This window comes from Lepeophtheirus salmonis, chromosome 4 (genome assembly GCF_016086655.4).
Source record: "Lepeophtheirus salmonis chromosome 4, UVic_Lsal_1.4, whole genome shotgun sequence".
In the NCBI taxonomy this organism is placed as follows: domain Eukaryota; kingdom Metazoa; phylum Arthropoda; class Copepoda; order Siphonostomatoida; family Caligidae; genus Lepeophtheirus; species Lepeophtheirus salmonis.
Window position 1 is genome coordinate 16,853,908 of NC_052134.2, and position 25,347 is coordinate 16,879,254.

Here is a 25,347-nt window from a genome sequence, read left to right on the forward strand (position 1 = left end):
AATTATTCATTAAATATAAATTTTTTTGGAAAAACTTTCAAAAATCCATAGGTATTATCAAAAAATTTCAAAAATCCAGGCGTGTTTTTATTTGTTTAAATTACAAATATTTTTGAAAAAAAACTCAAAATTAACTTTTCAAGTAAAAATCAAATATTCCTTAACTTGTGGGGGGAGCTGCAGCCCCCAGCCCTCCTCCTTTGGACGACCCTGCACTGTTATTGAGTTAAAAAAATGGTTTCCTTGCAAAGCGTTTCATTGTAGTTTGTAATTGTTGTCAATTAAGGGGTTTTTATCACCCTTAGATCGAGTAATATGATTGTCAATCCTCCCATCCCTTCCTTCTTAAAAAAGTATATAGTTACTTAAGTAGAATAGCATAACTCTGAAGTCTTTTTTTCTGAAAGAAAACGCCGGACGCAAGGCAACGCGTTGTCCCTAGCTAATCCCACCTCATCTGCAGGAAGGGATCAAAACAAACAAATAAAAAGTTGTATGATGATGTCACAACGCACCACTTATAACGGTTTTACAATCCATACAATGTATAAAATACGATCCACAACCAAGGAGCTCACTCCCAGATCTTCCAAAGATAAGATCCTATATAATATTATATAGGACTACAGAATATATTGTTTGAATGACATTGTTTGTCATAATATGACGTCATAGGAATCACTTAATCAAAGAGGGGGGTTGAATGATAACTGATTAGTTGTTGTCTATTGAAGAGCAGAGATGCTAAAAGATATGGAATTTATACAGTCTTGCATACTCATGGAGCCAATGTTATTGATCCCCCTCCCTACTTTTTTGAAAAACAATATAGGGTTTTCATATGACATCAACAATGTTTTTGATGTCGGCCATCTTGGTGCCTAAACCATCAAGCTTTTATGCTTAAAGACCCATTTTTCATTAATACAACGAAAAGTGATAAATTATTACCGTTTAATTGGATCCCAAATGGGTACAAAAAATAAAATGACCTAAACCTTTTCATCTATTAAAAAAATATCTCTCTCAAATCTAGTTTTATTTTACACATATAAGACCCTAAAATACATTAGAATATCTTATTACCTCCTTATAAATTCTGATTTACGTAGTTTAGACACAAAATTAGATATTACATTTTCAAGGGCCTCATATTTTTCTCCAATTATCCTACTCTTAAAAAACAATTGAACAAATCTAGCCATATTAAAGGAATTCTGAGTACCGATTACTTTAATTGTATTCAAACATCACTCTTTATCATCGATATCAAATCATATTAAATATTGGTGTTATGTCTATATATTTAGAAAAGTCATTTGATGGAGTTTAATAGCAATTTATTGCATCACTAGTAGTAATATCCAGCATTGCCTGGAGCTCTTAGGCGTCGACGAATAGAAAACTTTGATTGAATAATATAGAAGATTACTTTCCGAGAAGTCATCAGTGTTACTCTCCGTTTTACATAGCCACTCTATGTAGTGTCTACGCACTCAACCTGCTTGACCCCTTAATATAAATCTACTCTTTTATTTACTTGATTATGTGTACCTTGTTTTATTTTTATCTTATTTTACATATGCCCTTTCAGTGTATTAATCTCCACGAGGATGTTGCCGATCCTATTATGCCTTTATATATATAATATATTATCTCTTTTTTTAAATCTCAATCCAGCCTCATTCTTTCTTCCCGACGTTCTTATCTTCCTGTCCCCTGGCCTGGCGACGAGTTTATTAAAGAACACCACCCTCTAACACGTAGTTCCTCAATACTTAGTTTGTGAAGAAAAAAATATGAAGTGAATAGTCAAGCAGTACTTTAATTACTAGAACGGTACCTGACTGAGATTTAATTATACACACACGTTGTTAAACCTCATCTAAAATCTCATTCATTAGTGTATATTTTATTTAAATTATTTTCTTGTAAAATAAGAGGGGCACGCTCGATGCTAAATTATATCATTAGATTTCATTAATATGACTAGTACATTGTTATTTGTTAGATCAAAAATGACTGTTCGGATTTCCAAAGTACACAATCCGTTAATTAATATAGATTTGTTTATTTAAAAAGCAAAAATATAATTTCTTTTGTGACGTCAGTGAAAGATTTTATAACAATGAAAAATTGCTGAATTACTGTGGCATCATAATAAATATGACGTCATTATTACAAAAGCCCCACTCTGTTCAACAAGTTTTAATATAAACTACATCCAAATAGCACTAATATTATACATATATCGATTGTCACGATCCTTCAATTACATTTTATTTGCTATAAAGGTGAGAATATTGCCCTTTCGATTAATTAGTAACCGTATATTTACATAGCATAGACTCTACAGCAAAGAGAAGCAAGAAAAAAAATAACAAGCAAAATTAGTTATTACTTATTATTTTTATTATATAAGGGCCCTCTAGAAAGAAGCGCGCTGATCGTCGTGCATTCTATGTTTTTTGCAACAACAGGAGGAAGCGTGCGCGCGCTGATCTAAGTGTGTGTGTGTATGTATCTAAAATATATACTCGCCTTACGAGAGTCAGTTTCAATTCATATCTCATCCAGTGTAGAGAGAAAACGATTTGAGTGTCTATTATATTACTTTTTTTTTTGGTGAAATTTCATTTTAATTTTCTTATTGAGTGTTGATATCTACTTGATTGATATTAGTTGTACTTGTATGTAGTAAAGAATACATGAATTTAAAGTGTTACTAGACATCTTATAGTATCATCCATTGCTGCCATTCTCATATAGAGGTAAATTTATTTCTATTTAATTAATTAATAATATAATTTCGCCATAATTTGATTCATATTTATTTCCATGAGTAGTTCATATATTGAAGGCTCGTACTCGTATCTCACTTCTCTTTTTTTTTTCTTTTTTTTTAAATGAATATATTGTTTCCCCGAATTTTTATTTTTTTATTTTATATATTGAATCATTTTGTGATATTATTCCAATCTTTGATTATAAAATCAATTTTTTTATGGGGAAATTGAATTTTTGGCCACCCTCCTTCTATATATTATATATTAATAGACTATAGTATATACTATGTACTGTTAAATGGTCTCTTTAAGTGTATATATTTTTGATTTTTTATACCAGTACTATTATTAATAACACGATAAACCAATGATAGTGTTTTTTCGTTTACGGTTTTTAAAGTGGTCCCTACTCTTGTCTGATTTAATTTACTTCTACTCTCTTTGTTGTTCAGTGATGCGTTTCATATATTTTTTTAATAATAGTGCGTAGATGGTTATTATTTGGGATTCGATCGATTTCCTATGGGTTTTTTATCTGATTTAGACTCTTAAATGTGAGTGTCTGAATCTTGAATGACACGTGGGGTGGGGGATCATATTTTGATTTGAACTTCAGTCGACGCCAATCAAGAGTAGCTTTTAAGACTTTTAAAGGGAAATTATATTCAAAGGAATGTACTTCACTTCATATTTGACAAATTTATCCTTGCACTTAGCTCAGTTGTTCCCTTATGATCGTCAAGGGCTCTCCAAGACCTAAATAATAAATTCAATATTTGATTGAACATATTTATGGTGGACATAAAAAATGCCGTAGGGATCCACAATGATGAAATGGTTGATAACAACTACTGACTTAGCTTGTATCTCCGAGTATGGGGAGGTATTTTGAATGAGAAAATAGAGAACATGTATAATTCATGTGTTACAGTGGTACTTTGGTACACTCCATACGATTCAATGTGCTGTTAAATAAATGAATCAAGTACAAGCTGTGTCTCGCTGAAGTCTCAAGAAGCGGCGTTTCCTTTATATTTTATCCTCGTCTTTGTTATAGACTTGAAAAAATAATTTTTGGCAAGTGTATTCGTTTTTATAAGTTATAAATGATTGGTTCTTGACCACAATAGGAACGTGAAAATTGTTGTCATGATAGTGAGTGTAAATCAAAAAGAGAAGTATATGTTGGCAACTTTGATTTACATATATTGCGACAGCAATCAGTAAAAATTGAGTGTTCGCTAGTACATATGAATTTTCAAAATGGGGTGAAATAATTAATATGAGCACAGTTTACCAGCATATACTTTTTTTTTTTTAAAGTTTATGCTCACGAGGATTTCAAAGATTTTTAAATCTCATTTAGTACTTGTACATTTGTCGCCTGTTAACATAAAAACAAGCTAAAATAATTTTTCTTACAATAGAGTCTGGATTACATTTGGAATCTTCGAGAAAGTATCGTCAAATACTATCAACAAATTTATTTATTCTACTTGAAATCAAAATATAGGAGTCAAATGTAGGTTCTAAACTCATAACATTCTTAGTTATGATCTGAAAACTTAGGGAGATACAAATTTTATTGCTATAAAAACGAATTTTGAACATAAAAAAATATATCTGATGGACAAAAACTATTCCAATTTCCCAATGAATGGGTACACTCTAATTTTCTATCTCTATATTAAGAACTCGAGGTTGGTGTGATTTTTTAGTTTATCTGTAGTGTATTGGTATAAAAAGAATCCTGAACAAAAATTAAGAAAAAGAGACAATCGAAATTAATATTTTTTTAAATACATAAAGCCCAATATTTCATAGATATATTTGAGTTAATTAGAGGCTTTGTATTTAAATTTGTGGGTTGACCTAAGATACGGAAGAATTTTACCTGTAGTTTAGAACTGCCTATTAATTTAAGTGACTTAAATTTTCCCCAGTATGGCCTTTCTAATAAAATATGTCAATTTCTCAATATTTTACTGTGACAATCAATTTGGGCTACGTTCAGTGCAATTTGCGGCGCCTCCAAACGGTTAATAAAATTAAATTATTGATATAAATTGATTATAATTCTTCGAAAAATACAAATATAATCCGCACTCAATTTTGAGAAAATAACTTCCTTCTTGCTTTTGTGTTAACGGGCCATATCTTTCCTCTTCTTCGTATAAGTAATGTGATATTTAAAAAAATATATTAGAGTACTTTTTGGGACAGTTTTTTTTTTTTTTTTCAAGCGGGAAATGAGTCGCATCATCATCTGTTTTGAATATCCTACGTCATATAACTCATACACCTTCCATTGCTTGCTAGCTTGCTTCTCAATAATGCATGACTGTATGAGACAAATGATTTATTGGAAGGAGGGAGGGTCCAGTCGTCCAAACAGTAGAGGTAGAGAGACGTGACTCCCTATGGACCATCCTGATGAATATCCCTACCTTTCTTTCTGCATAATCATTCGATGAGCTGCTAACACACAAAAACGGTCCATTCTCTTTAAAAACTCTCTTGTGGTTGATTCATGATGAATAAATAAGAGTCTGTAGGTTCTTTGTATATATATATATAATTTTGAAGGTCTTGAGGGAATTTGTTTAGAAAGATGAAAAATAAATCGGGAGATAAAACTCTTTACTCCTTTGTGAATAAGTTTATCCTTAATACTACCTAGTAAAAGATAAGTAGTAACTAAAGTAAATTTGTGAGCTCTTTTTTTTTATCATCTATTAAATTTTACAACATTTTTATTCTAATAGAGCATTTTTTAATAGTTGCATGGTTGATTTAAGTGATTTTGGGGGCCTAAAGAAATATGTTGTTTAATTATATAACCCTTTTCCTGAATAGTAAGGAAAATAATGAACTATTGGATGTCGAAATTTGACAAACAAATCCCTCTATTGCCAAGCTTATATCTGACCCTAACGTTAAAAATATGTTATTACATCATTTTACAATCTCATTTCCATATTGCTGATAAAAAATAACAATTAAAATGAAAATAATAAGATATTATCTAATTCTCCTATTTTTCTCATGCCTAATCGATAAAAAAAACCGTCTAAGTTGTACACATTCAAACATTATATGGGGATTTTCAGTCCATATTACTTTGATTTAAAACAAATACCACTGTTTATCATTTGCATCCAGTAGTATATTCTATGCATGCATTAAGTCTTTTTTTCATGGAGTTAAATCAGGGTTTATTAGAAATTTGTGAATTTTGTTCAGTAAAAATATCAACTATGAACCCTCCAAGATGGTGTCCCTTTCGTCTATAATGTAATTTATGACGTCAGTAGAAACACTCTATATAAAAAATAAATAACTGCTACCGACCGAAATGTTTGGCGTCAGAAATGAATTTGTTTACGCGAAGGGTACGACGTTGTTCCTCTTTAATATCAATGCAATAACAAGTTTATGAATTTGCAATCTTCATAGTAGGTTTATGTAAACAGCTTATAGACTGCCCTTTACAACAGCAGCGTAATTCTTTCCTGTAACTAAATAATGAAGTACATATGCAATGCATGGAATATTGAAGACTTGTTTAAGACACGATAAAAATGTTGTAAACATGCTATTATGTATTTTGCTGATCCGTTATCTTTTGTAAGAAGTACATTACTATCTAAGTAGGATTATACCCAAAGCTATAATAAAACAAAATTGCGAAACGTGTCTGTTAGTTGGATGAGATTTCCTTGGCCACGTAAAAACTTTTTATTTTGAGGATGTCTCTTTCAAGATCAGATACGATGTTACTTCTAGTATTTTTCATGGCGTCATTTTTTCATATCCTTTAGAATAATTCACCTTACTAATCGAATTAAAAGGCCAAATTCAAACAGTTTGCTTCGTTAGTTATAGTAGGCTGACCATTTTTTCATTTCTCGGTTTTAGGAGGTTTTATTAATATTTTGATGATTGTAAAGTTTAAGAATAATTATTTGTGTTTGTTATCTAGGTTTTTTTTTAAATAAAAACAATAGAGATATTGGTTTTGCTATATTTTTAAATTCACTTTGATAGGGATTTTGAAAATCGATTTTAACCCATAAAGTATGTTTCATGAATTTATAAAAAAGTCCCATGATGATTGGAACAGGTTTGTATAAATAAGATAAAGTAATATTCATGGTACAATCACCCCCCCCACGGACAAAAAATGTATCATCATAGTCAACTATATTTGAACAAATATTCATCATGTGTGGTCATCGTTTTGCCAATTGTCTCATAGATTTGAGTATACAAAACCTACTTTAATATATTGCAATACAATTTCAAAGACAGTTTTTCTCCTTTAAAGACGACAATACTTGCATATGATATTGTAAGGTCAAAATATATAAATTATGATTAATGGGGAATATGTCCATTGAGCAGCTCCTTTGCCAAGAAGATGAGGAGGAATCTTTTATCTACTTATTTGTGTCTTTCTTTTAAATACACATATACCCCATAATTCATTTTTATTCTTTATAGTATATGAATGGCACATAATAATCCTTGCCTTATAATTATTTATTGATTTTTTTTGTTCATGCTGCTTATGTGGTTAGAATTTGATGATTGACTTTCATTTCAAAAGAGCTAATTTGGTATTAAGGAGATGAACGTTAGTGTTGAGACTCTGTTTAAGACCGAATTTTCTCGGTTTTAATCAATATAGCCATGTTCTTCCCTATCCTGATTGGGAAGCTATACAAATATGATTTATACAATACATTTAACTGCATGTGTAGTTATTTTAAGTAGATGTTCAAAATTTAAAAACGCATGACTTCAACAATGCCTTAGGCAAAGAATGTATATGAAGAACTAAAAGAGTAATGCAGGCAGTTCGGATGAATTAGTAACCTTTTTTTTTGTATTGCATTATTCAGCCGTCAACTTAGGTCAACATCTGATAATAAAGTATTAGTAAATATTAAAAAAATATCTACTTTTATGTATAGAATCTCTTCTTTTCTGTAGCCCTCTTGTTTTGTTCGTGTCTCTATAAAAATTCATATATTGATGTACATTTTTGCCCAGAATCCACCTCCTATCTCAAAAACTCATATTTTGAAGCAGTTTATCTCGAGGTAGAACTGTAAAATGTTTTTTTTTTTTTTTTTAAACAAATCTTCCTTCGTTTGATGATGTTTGCTTTTTCGCATATTTAAAAGTATGTTTACCAATGTGTGTATAGGGAAGGGAGAAAGTTAAATGTTCAAATCGATTTTTTTTAATATGTATACTGTATAGTCTACACATAATATATATTGCTGATATTTCATCAAATATATATATTATATACTAAAGGCGAGGAAAAGGCCGATATTTGCTTTATTTTTTTTTTAATAAACTGTCGAGACTTAAATAATATATATATATAGTTTTAACACATAATTTATGTTCCTTGTAGAAAAGCTGCCTTTTTGGTCTCTCTTATATCCAATTACTTTATAAATACAATATATATAATTTCTAAAAAGAAAATGACCATGATAATACATTTATCTTTTGATGAACCTCCTTGTCATCATGTGATGAAATAATATATAACATATATTGATCAAAAAAATACTAAGTGTTGTATTTTAGGGGGAAAAATAGTACAATGAACTATTCAGAACAGTTTTGACGATTATAAATATTTTTTCTCATTACACATTGATGTCAATTAGTAGGGTCCTAATCAGCATCAAAATTCTTAATTAAAAATATACATGCACGTTGCTTATTCTTTCCATATTGAAGTTTGCTAAAGTATTAGTCATCTGCAAATCTTGATGTTCAATTATTCCGAGTATGAACCAAAATTGTTGCAAGTTCAATATTATTGTTTTGAAGTAGAGTTGAGTTTTCCCTTAACAATGGACTTAATATGGTATCGTACATCCCTCTATAGATATCATTGTCCTGATTATTTGGTAAACTTGTACCAATTGAATTAGTTTAGTAAAACTCTAAATATATTTTATACTCCTTAAAAGTCTGTAATTATTCTTAATTTAGGCCAATTTAAGTATTGAATTTTCATTGTATAGTTGATGAAGAAGTCACATTGATGGCGTCATTTAGTAAATATTGTTTCATGGTAGCGTCCAAATTGGATGCGTTCTTATACATATCGTTACTTTGTTTGTATCACCTAACCTTTTTTCTGAAAATAAACCGAATTAATCAATTACAATCCCCCAATTGTAGTATTATTTTTCAATATTTCTTATAAAATTATAAGTAGCTTAGTCTAATTGCCTCAATGTCCACACAAACTATATCATATATGTCTTGTGCAAGTTGTAAGCAGATTGTACAAGTTACAATTTCTTAGTCTTATTACGCTTAATTTAACTAAAATATCAATCATTTTAATTACCAACAATTTACAGATACCATCATTTCATGTTACGAGTATTTGAAGGAAACAACGTATCACATAATACGTTTTATTAATTGCCGATGGTCATCAAAATTACTCTTTGAATATATCAACCATCTATTAAAAATCCAATTATTCCATTATCTTTTAACTACAAGAACACTAAACTATTCATTCCATTTTTGTTTGAAACTTGTACAATTTTCACAAAATCATAACTAGTACTCGATATTAGCAATCATAATCTATATTGTACACATGCTATGTCTAAAAAAAAATTAGGTCAATAATAATAATGACGGGAACAAACATTGACACTTTTTCTTTCAATTATATTATTAATTACCTTTTTTTAATATATGTCTTTATATAATATGAATAGATTTATTTGGAGAGGGGGTGGATGGGTAGGGTGTGGGGGTTGAAATATGAGCCTCAAACGCCCCTTTTTCTATGCGTCTATGTATATTTAATGCATGCATGAATACTATACATACAAAGGAAAGAAAATGAAGGAAAGAAAGATGTGTTGGAATAGATAAGATAATAATATTAGACAATATGTGACAGATGAGAGAATATTCTAAAAATAATAGAAACAAAATCTTTTCTTATATATTATTGAGATTATGCAATGGAATGCATTTACATTGATTAATTTGCAATATAACTTTTTTTATATTGTAACATTTTTTCGGTGCGCAGACCTTAAGCTTTAAAAATAAATTAATTATATGCTAACATCGAGAGTTATCTATTTTCTCACGCAAAATGTATCTTTTTATTAACCCACAAATGACGTCACCTTACTATTTTGTCATTTTCCCATATCTTGCTGTGTGTAACTATTTTTTCTTCCCTTAACTAAATTCACTTTGTCAATTCAGTTAATAGGGTGAATTCATGGAGGTTGTATTGTTAGTTATACAGTAATGTTCAAGTATAATCGGCGACCCTAGCGGAGAAAAAAAAGTGTTGCTACGATCACTACTTTCTACAAATATTTAGGTATGTTAACAAAGTAAAGGGCGCTTTAAATATTTTGTCCCCTTGAAAGAGAAGAAGTATTTCCATATTGAAATATTATTAAGTATACATTTCCATTTTTTTAAAACATATTTCGTTTTTTAAAATTTTTTCACATATATTACTAAAATGTTTCAACTATCCTTTGACAAAAATTTTATGTAGCTGATATGAACCATCTGTGATATTTTGTGGTTGAAAATAAATATAATGAAATTAAAAAAAGCGAATAAAATGAAGTCATTTCTGTCGAAAAATACAAATAACTGTTGACTAAATAAAGGAAATATTAGCATCACTGAAATCAGAAGAAAAGGCTACATTAGATACCGTTTGTTACTCCCTTCAAATCTCATTTTTTGGGATCGTATAACATACCTTCAAATATTGATTACGATGTCATCGTTTCACTATTTAATTTTAAAGCTTTAGATTAAATTATGACACACTTTGGATTAATTATTAAACCTTTTTTTTTATTTATTTCTTTATCATTCATACTAGACAACACTACACTTGATATTTCATGTCGTTTGGCATCTCGAAAATGAATTATACATTTGAAAAAAAAATTGTCAGCCCTGAACAATAACGGCTGAATAATTATTATTTTCATAACTTTTGGATTGCGATTCGTCAATTCTCTAAAAAAATGTGTAAATTTAAATTCTTCATGCCTTCGTTTTGTCAAACATTTCTCCACATAAAGCAGGATTCAATTTCTTGTCAACTAGCCCCCCCCCCCTCTGCATGTAGTCACATGGAATTATATTTCAGCTTAAATAATATTAACAATAAAATATACTTTCACCCTCACAAACTACCTTTTCTTTCCTCCCATTATTTTGCTGCAAGGTAAAGAATACTTAAAAGTGCTTGCTGCTTGTCAACGATTTTTTCTCTCCTGTCAACGGTATTTTATATATAATATATATATTAGACAGGATTAATATTTTCAATTTGGTGTTTTCTCCCTACTTTTCATTTTATTCTTTTTTACTACTTACACACTTACTCTTCTCCTAATTCCTTTCTTGAAGTTATGTATGTATTTTCTTTCTGTAAGTTGTTGTTACACTCAAGACTAACTGGTAGGTAAAGTATATTCCAGCTGTAGTGCTGGCTTTAGCTAGCTACTAGGGTTGAAATTCGATCCGAGGCTGATTTTTTTTTTTTCTGGTTCGGTCTTATATAATTTTTTTCTATAAATAATTTCTCTTTTCTTAAAGGACCCGGTCATTTCCCCCCTTCTTAAATTAAAAAATAATAATTCCGTGGCACTGGATCCAGACCGCTGCTTTAATGTTCCTCTAATTTAGGGGTTCTTAATCAGTGTGTTGCGGAGGGAGTGATAATTTATTATTATTTATTTATTTGGCAAAGTGAACAGGTATTTTGTTCTGTATACTGTCTGCCAGTAAATACAGCTCTCAGTCAAAATGGGCAATCAAATTTTTGTTGCCTTACACTCCCGCCTATTTATGTGGTTCAGGGAGTTCCATTGTGACAAGGTACAAATTGCAAGCATTATTTGCAGCGATGGTTCAAAATAATAAATATATTACGAGACCCATCCAGACCGAAGTTTGACCCAATTTGGTTAATTTATAATCTTCTCAGACCGGTCTAGGATTTTTAGACCGAATCCCAACACTAGTAGTAGCTGCCTACTTTTTAAAGGAAATGTCATAAGTACAATAATATGAAGAAGAGATTGATTTTTTTTTTGATCTCCTCGTATGTAACTCTTCTCTTTATTATTAAATAAGTAGGATAACACATTTCTTATCCTTACTTACTTATAATATCCCCCCCCCCCTCACCTTTAAGAATCGTCATAAAGCATTTATATATACACAAGTCAATCACACGAAATTATATTTGTTTTGCTAGTTACGCAATGCGGGAAAAATGATCAAACTCTTATTTTTCCCCCCTACTTGTAATAATTCTTTTTTTCCCCTTTTTTTTTTTTAATATTTGAAAAATATGTTGTTCATAATTATTGGAAGGAACAACAACTACAGTAATGGCACCCTTTCATATGCTTAATACGATGTTACTTTTGTTTTTTGTTGTCAACTGTCGACTTTTAGCTTATTTTTCTCTTATCAGTATTCTGAAAGTCAAAAGATTGCTCAAATTGGAAATTGACTCTTGTTAACTCAAACCTATAACACGGAGTTATACTAATACAAAAATACCCTCTGTTCGATGCCCTTCATAATCCGTTTCCAAAAAAACAGGAATATAATTTTTATAATAATATAATGGCATTTTTATTATTTCTATCAAGACGTTTTTGTTATTTCTTCATAGAAATAATATAATAAATAATTATAACTACTCTTTTAATCAAATATCACAAAGCAATATTATAATGCAGTATCGAATAAAATACTATTTATATTTTTGATTTTAATATTATGTAATTTATTTTAAAAAGGGTGAAGAAAAAAAATATGACAGTGATATATCAGATATACATAGCGGTTGGTACGATTGACTTACTTGGTTAACTTAATTCGGCCCTTTTTTCTGTTTCTTTTTGAAGGAAAGGTTACGTGATACAAAAAAGATAACTATGTGATAAACCAAAATGGCGAAACCAAGGACCATGTGATCAATATTTGTACAAATTACATAAGTGCTCGTAGTCACACTTTATTGGTGGTCTGCTATGAGCTTTGAGTATTACTTCATAACTAACTGCGCAGCCTCTAAGAATTTGCACTTTTAACTGAATTAACAAGGCACATTTTGCGAAGCGAAGAAAAAGTTGCATAGGGATGAAGGGAAATAAGAAAAGGGGGATAAAGTGACAACATCTGTAGTAAAATAAAAGCGACATCTCGTGTCAAAAAAATAAATCACTATTACATAGTATCTCTTTAAATAAACAGGCCTTAGGTCTTTGTTTTAAAGCTTTATATTGAACATGTACTGCAGACAATTACCTGGTAGGAATTTCGACTCCTCAACAATTTATGTTTTTCTTTTGATATGAATTAACATGATTTCTTTTTCTTATTTTGACTTTTTACAACAGTATTGGGATTATAGACCCGCAGGATTTCGGCTATAAAATCATGTTTTTACATTAATAATAAAGCACAATTTAAAATTTTAAAAAAAATACCGAATTACAGCAGAATATGACTAATTAACCAAGGACAACTTTTAAGCTAAATCTATTTTATTTTTAATATTAAAGAAATGCACAAAATAAAATGTTTTTCCCATCGTTTCTTTCTTCCCAAAAAAAACCCTGTTTCTTAAAGCATTGCACGATGGTTTAAATAAGTATAAACGCTTAAGAGAATATTCATAATATGTAGAACAGTTTTGACCCAAGTATTTCTCATTTTAATGGAAAAAACAAAAACAGTTATAATGTGTGGCAAGAATCTGCCAATCTGCATGAATGAGTTAAGCTGTGAACAATTATTGAAGAATAATTTTAGAGTGGGGAAGAATTAGCTTACTCTTCTGACTGATTTTGCCCACTTCACATCTTATATTTATTCAGGAAAAAGGTTGCGAGTTGATTCTCGTATGAATTAAAACAGCTGACTTCCCTTATGAGCAACTCAAAAAGTGTATTAAATAGAATTTTGATTATTATATTAATCTATATTATTAAAGCAAAGTAGATCTACCCCTAGTAACTCTGAGCAATGCCGGTTAATCCTGGTAGTTTTATATATAAATGAAGGACCTTTGTTTTATAATTTGTGTTATTTCACTCACAGACGTTGATAGGATACTCAATTCAATGGATGTGTTTAATAATAATTATGTAAATAATGATTAACAGTTGCAACGACACAAAAACAGAAGGCTAGCTACCATATGCTTTTTCGAATTCCCCCCTTTCTTTTTGACAGTAGAGGTTGGGAGTGGATAATAATGCTCGTCGTTTGTCTCAATAATTAATTTGCATATTAATTTTTGTTAGCTCAATACACAGTATACATACATCAAAAGGACAAGAAACTTCTATAAATTACGGAACATCGATATTCGATATTTATATAAACTCCCCATCTCTTTAATTAATATATATATATATTTTTTTTTCATTGACCCTTTATATGTATAAAAACAGAATTCCAATATTAATATATTACATTGTAGGGCATACTAACTCAGTATATTTTTGAACGGATGCTCCAACATCTACTTCTATGAGTTAGTTGGATATTATTCAAATATGAAATTGATTTTTTTTCCCTCAAAAAAATACAGTTTTTTGTTCTATTGTATAGTTACTTGTAGTTGAATATTGAGTCATGTCAAGTTTGAATTTTTGAGCATGGAGTCGAGTCAGGTTCGAGTAGAGGAATAAGCAAAGAAGTATATTTTTTAATTGCATTCATAAAATCAAAGGTCAACAATTAAGTCTGATTGACTACCAATCAGCAGTCAATCATTAATTAAATAATTTTGATAATTCTGGGGCGTAATTAAGAGATCCCTGATCTACAAGAGCCATATTTGGTGCGTCAGCATAAAAATAATCTTGTTTAAATATCAAATTACTTCATAAATAGGTACATGTATATTGCATACACATATTTTAGTCAATAATAACTATCTTATTCAAATTTCCTGGATGAGTTCCAAAGATAGCTAAGAATTTTGGCTATATTTTAGAACCTTCATTTAATTTAAGAAACATATATGGGGCCCAATATGCCCCTTTCAAATAGAATCTATCAATTTATCATTATTTTATTTTGAGGATGCACTTTGCATACAAAAAAACTAGTCTCTAATTAGTCTAGAGGAAAAATCTCCTATCAAAAGTACGATTATCAGAATTATAAGGAATAATTTAAAAAAAAGTAGAAGCAACTGGAACTTTTACATGATTATTTATGTTTTTGTTTTTTTTTGCATGTTGGATTATATAGTTTTGAAAAAATTGTCTGCTCTAGTACAGTCATAAATTCGAGGTTTTTTTCGAGTTTAATAATACTCGAATCCAACACTAGAAGTTACTACTTCATCCCCTTGTTCCCTGTATATATTTTTCAACTTTTTCCTGAAGAGGTCAATAGAAAATAGAAGAAAAAAACTCACTTTGACATTTTTTTAACCGTTTTTTTTTTGTGTGTGTTAAAAGATTTATGGTCCTAAAATGAAGATTGTGTTAATACGTACGTACATATTTCATTAAGATATTTTGTAATATGTAGAATGTACAACATACATGAATGGCCTCTTCATATGTGTAGGTTGTCTCCTCGAGGTGTTTTACATACATACGGATGAATTATGAGTATACCTTCATAATGTGTCATTTCTACATGTTTTATCGTAAGATATCCTTCTAAAAGCAGGATGAAGGAATATTATCTTGAAGTGTCTTATTTTCGCTTTGGGAGTTGCTATTTTTAGTGATAAGATGGCGATGGTTTTTAGCTGTATTTTAAACATATCAATGTACAAAATAGAGTATTTCTATGTGACATCAGCATTGTTAATTGATAATATTTGCCATTTTAATAGCCAAATTTTGTAAGAATCAGCCTGTTTTTTTCATTTAAATTAAGGACAGGGCTGAACTACTGCCGTGTATTTTGGATATCAAAATGGGACTCACAACAAATAGAAGGGCCTGATTATTTTCTGTCAATAAAAAATATAAATCACTCGAATGCCGTGTTTTATCATATATTATCATTATCCATTCTTTATGTTCAATAGAGTAGAGAATTAATTAACTGTTTCATTAGGAAGGATCCTTTGCTTTATTAATATCGATCTAAACGTTTCCTAATTTGACAAAATACCAAAAACAGGAACATTGAAATATTTTTATACTTTTGAATCATATACACTTATAGCTGTTTTTCAGCTTTTCTATTCATTCTAGCTGATGTAAAAATTATAGGAATCAACCAAGTCAATCTCCGACTTTCCTCCCTTTTGAGTTTAATTGCTTTTAGTATTCCCTCATTGTAACCTGGCTTGATGAATAACAACAAAAATAATAAGAGAAAAAACCTTTTGTTCCTTAAAGACTTAGTTGCCACTTTTCTTTAGATATTGGTGTTTTGTGTGCTTTTTTATGGACTGAAAAGGGTTTATATATTGTTGCTGGTTTGCTAACAAAAAGGAATTTCAAATATACCTCTTAACCTTATATTTCAAATCAGATAAAGGGTCGTTATAGAGAAACGTTGGTCGTGGTGTATAAATGCCTTGCATATTATTAAATAGTATAGTATAAAGTAATTATCGGTCAACAACTTATAATAATATGTAGATAAATATTTTTTTTAAAGGCAATTAATTTTTTTAGAGACTTCAAGGCAAAGAGACCTTTTTTTCACTTTGAAAAGCTGAGATTTTATGTAAGTACGTTAAGGACAATACGTAAGGGAAAAAGTGTGCACCATAACTGTACTTTATTTAAAAAAATATTATTTTTTGGTCAAAACTTATTAAGGATTGTTTATTCATCTAAAGTATTTATTTATTATTAAATCCTTTATTTGGACTATTATTAGGTAAAAATGTAATTTATTTCTTGAAAGAAATATGAAATTTAGAAACCTCAAGGGGGTGATGAGCAACCTCTAAAAAATGATCAATACGGCTCTAACTTAATATTTCTTCAACTATTTTTTTAACCAAAATAACCATTTTTGAGACTTCAAATTGACACTTTTCCTTTTATAGCTTATGGAAAATATATTAAATTATTGCGCATCATTGTCCTTAAAGGTAACGGCTTGACCTCTTTACAACAATTGTATTTGTATAATAAAGCTTTAAGTATCCTTCATACATAATAATATGTAGTTTGCCATTATTCATAATTTAGCAATAATTTAAGTATTTATTCTTCTAAAAATATTTGATAAAGTATCTAGGATGGCTATTTCTGGCAAAAAGTGTTGTTTGGACGGCTTATAAATCCAATTCGAAAGCCTTCCTAATCTTTTGACGGGCAGGACATTAAAATTGTGGCACCAATACATACCTATAATGTAATTATCGTACCGCTCCTTAATTAAAAGAGGGGTCTTGTAAGTAAAGACAATTGATTTTTTTACTGACTTAAGGTAAAAAGATCTATTGTCCAAGGTATATGTATATTAATTGACATTTCGTTGATGAAGAAATGGAATATAATAATTATATTTATTCTACAAAAGCTCCTACTTATATCCTAAGTATATATGTTTTTATTTTTTATATTTCCTTCAAGAAACAAAAATTGTCAAGAAAGTGACCGCGGAAGAAAATGAAAACAGACCAAAAAACCACTTTATTATTTATATTATATATATATATATAATTTCGTTGTTTTGTTTCGTATTTGAACCTATCAATCAGATTCCATTTATTTTTATGTTGTATTTCTCTTATCTAAGGTCACAATCTTTTGATATGTATATATATAAAAGGAAGTATTGATTTTAAGGTCTCCCCCAAGTATTTTTTTATATATTATACATATTCTATATAATATAAAAAAATTTCAATAAATGTTGTGCGTTAATATACCATAAGACGTATGAAGTAATTTCATTTTGTAATCAGATATTTGTTTGTTAAAAAATATATCTATATATATTGTGTGGAAAAATAAAAAATCCTTAGAATTAAATAAACATCCAAATACTAATACAAAAAAGAGCAAATATCTCTCAGGTAAAGTGAGCGTGGACGGCGACCCATAAAAAATATGATGCATGTTTTTTCGTTGTAATTAAAGACGTGTTGTGTTGTTGTGAAATTGGAGACGTACTGATGGAAGTTTCGTGTGAAAACAGATTATTATACAATTCCTAAAAAAAACTTATAATGCGTTTAAGGATACTCACATGGATTTGCATCTAAGGTCTCTAGCTCTGGTATGAGTTGTCTAGTTTTAGTAAATCTGGTATCCTTGGAAATAACAGATTTTGCCATTTACGAAAATTGTGATTTTACATTATGTGATTGCCCTTCGATGTGAGAATGATGTCTAATCAATCCTTGACTTTTTTTGTGGACTTGTCAACACTTTTAGGCTTCCAATATAGTTTCATGTCAGTTGTTAATTTGTCATTGAGTGCTTGGACGTTGGTCTCCCTCTAGAACTTATTCTCTACCTCCATAACCGATTCAACCTAATTACACCCACATTATATAGAATTCTCGCAGATGAGAGGACCAACAAGACTTAATATAAAAAAGCGTTGGAAAAAATTATCAATATAAAAAAATACTATTTTTTTAAATGGCAGAATATATTCTTTCCAATTATACCAAATTTAGTATAATTGTGTTATTTATACTAGAGTTGGAAGCCTAATGTAACGAATTCACATTTTTGATGGACTCAGTATAAAATCAATCCTTATATTAAATAGCAACTCTTCTTTTTCAACTTCTTATCGGAAATGCTATTTCAATGCGCATTTTGTGATTATCCATATTTTTTAACAACAATTTGTACATAATATGTATTTTAGGGATGCAAAATAATTTTATGGTAGGCGAATATGTTTTCAAAATAATTATTTTTGAATACACTTGTTAATTTGATGAATTTCTATAAAAATATTTTTAGAATTTTAATGTACATATCGCTGCCTTAAAATGCATATTAATGTCCTATCTGGTAATTCCACAATTGCTCTAGAGAGGCAAAATATGATAAAAATATCTGTAAAAAATCTGCTATAACTTGTAACTACTCGTAAAAACTCATACATTATTAAATTGTTAAAAGGCACAATAATTAGAATACTGAAAAAAATATCTTCTAACATACTGTTTAAGATAAGCGGAACCTCAACAGAGTAGTGATAACTCATTTGATGAAATTGGATAGTTGCTTCTATCCGAAAAAAATATACATATTAATGCTGCTCCTTTACAGTACAAATTTGACTTTATATTTATAATTATAGAGAGGGTAAAATATAGACACTTTTTGTCCCCCTAGTGAATGGAGGAAAATATTAAAAGGGAAGCGTACATACTTCACTTGAAAGTTGAGGATAAAGTTATATCCGATAGTAAGGGGGTGACTTTCTTATATAATATGTAGAAGTAGGGGAGAGGGGGTATGAAAGGATAAGGAGTCTCATTTTATTACCATATTCGAATGATATTTATTTATATATGAACATTATACATAATATAATATCTAATACCATTTATCTTATTGCAGATTAAGCATTTCATGATTCGACGTAGAGGAAGAGCCACCAGTAGCAGCAGAAGGCGCAAATATGTTGGGCAAGGATCTCAGATTCCCAAATCCCTTTGGTATCCTCCTCATCTTCGTCTTCTTCTCATCCTTCATTAATCCCATTACGTGCATCAACTTTTGTCCAGAGAAATGTAATTGTGATGATGAGAAGCTTGTGGTCACGTGTATTCGTGCGGATTTAATGTACATGCCGAATACACTCAATCCAGGCCTTCGAACCATTGTCTATAAATACAATCGATTCCCAACTGTGGATGTGAGCTTAAAGTAAGTTTTTACAGTCTCTCCTATTATTCATCTACTCAAATCCTCTTGAGTAGTGTAAAAAACAAGTCACTCTTGAGTAGTTTGACTAAAAATGGTACTTGTTTATTTAATTAGAGAATATCTAGAGTCATTTTAATCAAATTGCTTGACTCGAGTACACATCTCTCCTACCTATTTACTTCTATTTTGGGAAGTGAAAATTGTCTAAATCCTAGCGAATGTATATCAAAAAGGAAAGTATGTATATTTTGGCAACTTTGATAGACTACAAGTCTCTTTACAGAGATCACTAAAAAAAACTATAATGGGCTAACATCTACTAACTGATTTTAGGCCATTTTTAGGTTTCTGTTTGGAGAAGGAAAGTTTGCTAGATATGTAGATAAAGGTAACAACGTTTTCTCTAGAACAAAACACAAATAAATACTCCTATATAACTATAATCCTATACCAACACCTTTATTATTAAACCCTCGTGAGAAATTCTTGTAAATGGTTATTAGCGTTGTTATTACTATCATTATGATAAGAAGGCTGTAGGAAAAGTGTATCTGGTGTGAATGACAATTGTGAGGTCTAAGGGAGGGAGGGGCTCTTCACATATACAATATACATATATAGAAATTATAGGGATGTATCCTTATAAATATTATTTTTGATGATATTTGTTCAGGGTGTGAGAATGTTCTTACAATTAGTTCCCTCCTTCTTCCGCACAAGTTTTATCTTCCATCATAACCAAATCTCTTCAGTTGGTTCGTCGATTACTGGAAATCTTAATATATTTACTTCATATAAATATTAATAGCAGGATAACCAATATAACTTGATGTATATAGTTTAAAAAATATATTCATCAAAAAAAACCTTTTATTGTAAAATAAAATAAATGTACAGGAAATACTAGAAGTATTCAAATTAAGTTTTGATTTTTATAAATCCTACCATTACTCCTAATTTCATAGTTTTTTATTTACAATATATATCGCTAATCAAATATTCATCAAATGTTAATTTCTTCGTTTTCTCCTTCAGGGCCCAAAACTCACAGTCGGATTGAGTTGAAAAAAAAAATCATTTCTAAGCTGATTTACTGTCAATAATAACAAATTGAGTTAAATCCGTTTCCTTGTGAATTTTTTTTATCATCAAATAACAAATTGTACTCGTAGCAAGCAAAAAAATGATATTAATAATTTTAAATGAATAATTTCGATTGCTAGTTGTAATGAGAACAATTCAATAAATGAGCATTTCTTGGAGGCTTTATATATTTGGTAATGCAATTTGGACCATTTTGATCGAAACTTCTAATTGAAAGGTATTCTGTGGCACATAATAGAGTAAAAATGACATCAGTTATATTATTCATAAATACGTAGTTTAATAAATCAAAATGAAATGATATTATTAATTAATAGTTGTTAGTGTTGGTTTCCTATTATAAATATAGACTTCGAGTAAAGGCATATACGAGTCAAAAAACTAGGTGTCAATTGGACTTAAGAAAAAATATGATCAATATCGAAGTTAATAAATAATGTCGAAACAACAAGATCAATTTCAACTCGAATATTTTGAGTTGCGATTATTTGAGTATAGTATCGTTTTTCAAATAATACTTCAGTCAAGTTCGAATTTAAAGAAAATTGTCTACTTTAATAAAGTTGGGTTTTTTTTTAGTTAGAGTAAAACATGAATCCAAATCAATGTTTATTAATTTACATTTTTGACTAATATGGGTTCTTTATTAATATGTTTTAAGTATATATAAAAAAGTTACTTTTTTAAGCATTAGTTCATAATGACTGGTAATGGTTTTTATGGCTATGATTTATGGAATCTTGTACAATGAGGGAGAGGGCTATGGTTTTATTATATACAATATACATTCATAATATATTTGACCCAGAGAGAGAAAGATTGAAAGCCTCTCTAATAAATTATTATTTCTATAATGTATATAAAAATAGTACGAACATATATTGTGTTTAATCCCAAGGAAATGAAATATGAAGTATGGGTAGAGAGCGAGGGAGCGAAGCAATCAGCATATAGCAAGCATTAATTAATTATGATAGAGTTTTTTGAATGTTATAATTAATTGATATATTTATTTATCTTTTCAGCTTCCTCACAGAATTGGTCAAGATTGATTTGAGTCATAATCACATCGTTTCCGTCACTAAAAGAGCTTTTCTAAGTCAAAAAGACCTCATTGATCTCAATCTTGAAAATAACAAGATCACTCAAATCAATAATCTTACATTCTATGGTCTATCCAATCTTCAAGTCCTTAACTTCCGTTCCAATAATGTTGAAGCCCTAGAAGGACAGCCTTTTCTCTTTGCCAAAAGGCTTCAAAAAATTAACTTTGCTAGGAATAGAATTTCTCGCATATCTAATACGTCATTTGTAGGTAAGAAAATTTGGCCAATAACCTCCCACATTATTATTAAAGATAAATGTAATTCCATTATTATTAATGTATTTTTCTATTACAGATCTTCCAGATTTGAGGATACTTAATTTAGAGAATAATCTTCTCACAAGTATACCAACGGATGCTTTCAAACCCCTTGTGGACCTTGCTGAGCTTTATTTGAGTGGGAATCCCTTTATTAGTATTCCAGATGGAAGCTTTGCCACTTTCCGATCCCTCATTGCACTTGACTTATCCTCTTGTCGCTTAACGTCACTCTCAATTGGTTCTTTCCAAGGACTTGGCACTCTGAGAAAGCTAAAGCTCTCTGATAATGAATTAAAGTCAATTCCAGATGGAGCAATACGAGACTCTGTTCCTAACTTGGAGGAGTTGTATATTGGACAGAATCAATTCACTTCTCTGACTTCATCATCTGGACTCGTAGGGATTAGACGCCTCAAGATCTTAGACATATCTGGTTGTGGTAAATTGCGGTTTATCGGCTCTAATACCCTAAAAGGTTCCGCTGAGCACTTGGAGCATGTGGTAATATCCGAGAATCGTCATTTAAAGGCTATATCTGAGGTGACTTTTGGAGATGACAGTCCATCGTTGATGCATCTACGCCATTTTGATCTTGCCGAGAATGGATTAGAGACTCTGAGTGAGGCTTTGTTGCCTAATTGGTTGAAAATAAAAGTGATTGATCTGACTGGGAATCCCTGGCGATGTGATTGTGAGACGGTGTTTATTTACCACGTAGTGACTCGTCTATTACATCAACGCTCTACTGATAACATTCCAGACGTGGTTGCCTCTACGAAATGTGGAAGTCCACGTCGTCACTCCGGAAAGCCAGTGTATCTTCTACAAATAGAGGATTTATCCGACGACGGAGAATGCTATGCAATTCCTGCCTCGTCAGACTATCGAAATGATAAGACATTTTATGACGATAACGGCTCATCATTTGGTAGTGGGAATAGTGGGGACGGAGGTGGACCTCCGGAAGAAACTCTTATTGTGATCATTTCCGTCGCTTCCGTAGTTAGTGTCCTTATACTGAGTATTTTATGCTTTGTCTTATATAAGTGTGGCAAGCGTAAAGCTTCTTCTTCCTTCTCAGACTGGTTCTTTAAAGAGTACAGATGGAAGGCCTCTTCTCCGGACTCTCATCGTGAATACGCTAAGACTCCTTATGACGATGATTTTTTCTTTCATAACAATGCTCAAAATTACCAGTACTCCACGGGGAGGTCCATCCCAGTGACAGAACTCTAAATTTCAAGAATTTTTTTCTTTAGACAGACAAAAAAATCGTCCTTTTTTTTCTTTATTTTTCAGCCAGATATACATTCAGTTTCCAATTACTTATATATATATATATTAATATTATCTCTTTATTATCAAATTTATTATTTCTGTAGATGCCATGTTGTTGAAATGGCACTAGTCAATGAAAATGATCAGTATGACACACAAGGGTTACGTTTTTTTCTCTCCTCTTTTTACTACCATTATAAATATATATATATAAATTCATAGTATATGGAGTTTTAAAAAACAAAAAAACGTTATTTTTTTTTCAAGTTCTTTATTTAAAAAAATATTAATAAATAAAAAAATTCTAAAATGATATTTTTTTTTTTATTTAATTTAAGTAATAATGAAAATAAAAATCCTTCTTTAGTAAATAAAATAAAGTATATTTATCATTTTTACGCTGAATCTCTCTTTTGCCTTAAAAGTTTGTCTTTTTTTTAATCATTATTATTTCAAGAAAACAGAATCTTATATATAAAATAAGACCATTTCCTTGCCCCCCTCTCCTAATCATTTCGTTATATAAAAGTTATTATCTATCAATCTTTAAATAAATATATATTTTACACTTTTCTTCTTTGGTGGCTATCGATCCCCCATACCTCAATATTATTTTTTTTTTGAAGGAAGGAAGGAATTAAAAGAAAATGACTCTAATTTGTTTTTGTTTTGTTTTGTATTAATAAAAAAAATTGCTTCCGAATTGTTTTCCGAAGTTCATTCTGTTACTTAATAATATATTATTATTATATATATTAATCAGCCAATCAGAAATTACATTTTATTGAACATTAATAATATAACTGAAAGTTGTTTTATTTAATTGATTTTCTATGCTTCGTACTATATATTCTGGAGGGGATTTTGAATGATGGCGAGGGTTGAGGAAAGTTAACTTAGGATTGAATTGCTCTCTCTGTTTGATAGTCTTTAATGTGGAATATGTTATAATAAAAAATGAGATATTTACAGTAGGTACCTAAGGAATTGCATTTGAAGTGTACATAGTGGTTTGGAAAATGGGCATGAAAAAAGTAGTCTATAGAAACGATTAATTCAAGAAATATTTTATGTGATCATTTGAAATGAGTATTATATCCTATGGGTATTTAAGCAGGGAAATATTTTGCAAATCTTGAGCACATGAAATATTTAGCGAATGACAAAAATCTAAAAGAATTTTCTAACTACGCTCGTTAGAAAATTATTATATTTTCTATTTTTACTCCAATCAAAAATGTCATACTAATACACAAAAGTACTTCAAAAATTCTAAAACATTTTCTAACAATCAATAGTAATGACCGATGGACGGTTATGATCGTTTTGTAGAGCGTGAGGAGTAGGTGGGAGCGAGACTGAACATGATATAATACTTAATAAACGATACTTATTTAGTATTATCTGTCAGGGGTATAAATTTGGAAGGAAAATCCTCAGAAACATTATAGCCATAGACCACAGTCACCAAGATGCATTTCAGCCATAGTAGACACCCTCACAGTATCACCGATTTTGTTAAATTATTGGTCAAGGTATTAAGTTATACAAAAATACGATATATGTAGAATTTTATGATAGCGAAAGCACAAGGAATCCTTCAAAATTTATAGGAAATTCAGAAGGAAACTCCAGAGCAGCATTCTGGATTACGAAGTTTTAATTTTCGAGGAAGCTTCTAATGTCAACAAATTCACCTTCGGTATATAAAATTATTTTATTTTTATCAAGAAAATGTAGAAATGTACTTTTATGATTTAAGGCAATTATAATATTTTCCAATGATAAGTCGAAATGAGTCATTCTGTTGATATTCTAATCTTGTGGATAATTTAAGGTACACTTACTTAGCTTTCACCAAAATTTAGAAAAATTAAACATGCAGCTAGGCTTGGGCGCCATTTTAAAATAT

General features: G+C 30.0%; 1 protein-coding gene across 1 annotated transcript; it reads left to right on the forward strand.

Annotated features, from left to right (window-relative positions):
• Nucleotides 1–2,504: 2,504 nt before the first annotated feature.
• LOC121116928 (uncharacterized) lies at nucleotides 2,505–23,684 on the forward strand. The gene is made up of 4 exons (XM_040711237.2): nucleotides 2,505–2,771; nucleotides 19,379–19,687; nucleotides 21,817–22,106; nucleotides 22,192–23,684. The coding sequence occupies exons 2-4, from the start codon at nucleotides 19,440–19,442 to the stop codon at nucleotides 23,391–23,393; spliced, it is 1,740 nt and encodes a 579-aa protein (XP_040567171.1). The 5' UTR covers nucleotides 2,505–2,771; nucleotides 19,379–19,439; the 3' UTR covers nucleotides 23,394–23,684.
• The last annotated feature ends 1,663 nt before the right edge of the window (nucleotides 23,685–25,347 follow it).

Coding starts and splice junctions, on each gene's coding strand:
- LOC121116928 (XM_040711237.2), top strand. CDS start 19,440: ATGTTGGGCAAGGATCTCAGATTCCCAAATCCCTTTGGTATCCTCCTC. Junction 19,688..21,816: donor ACTGTGGATGTGAGCTTAAA/GTAAGTTTTTAC, acceptor TTATCTTTTCAG/CTTCCTCACAGAATTGGTCA. Junction 22,107..22,191: donor ATCTAATACGTCATTTGTAG/GTAAGAAAATTT, acceptor TTTCTATTACAG/ATCTTCCAGATTTGAGGATA.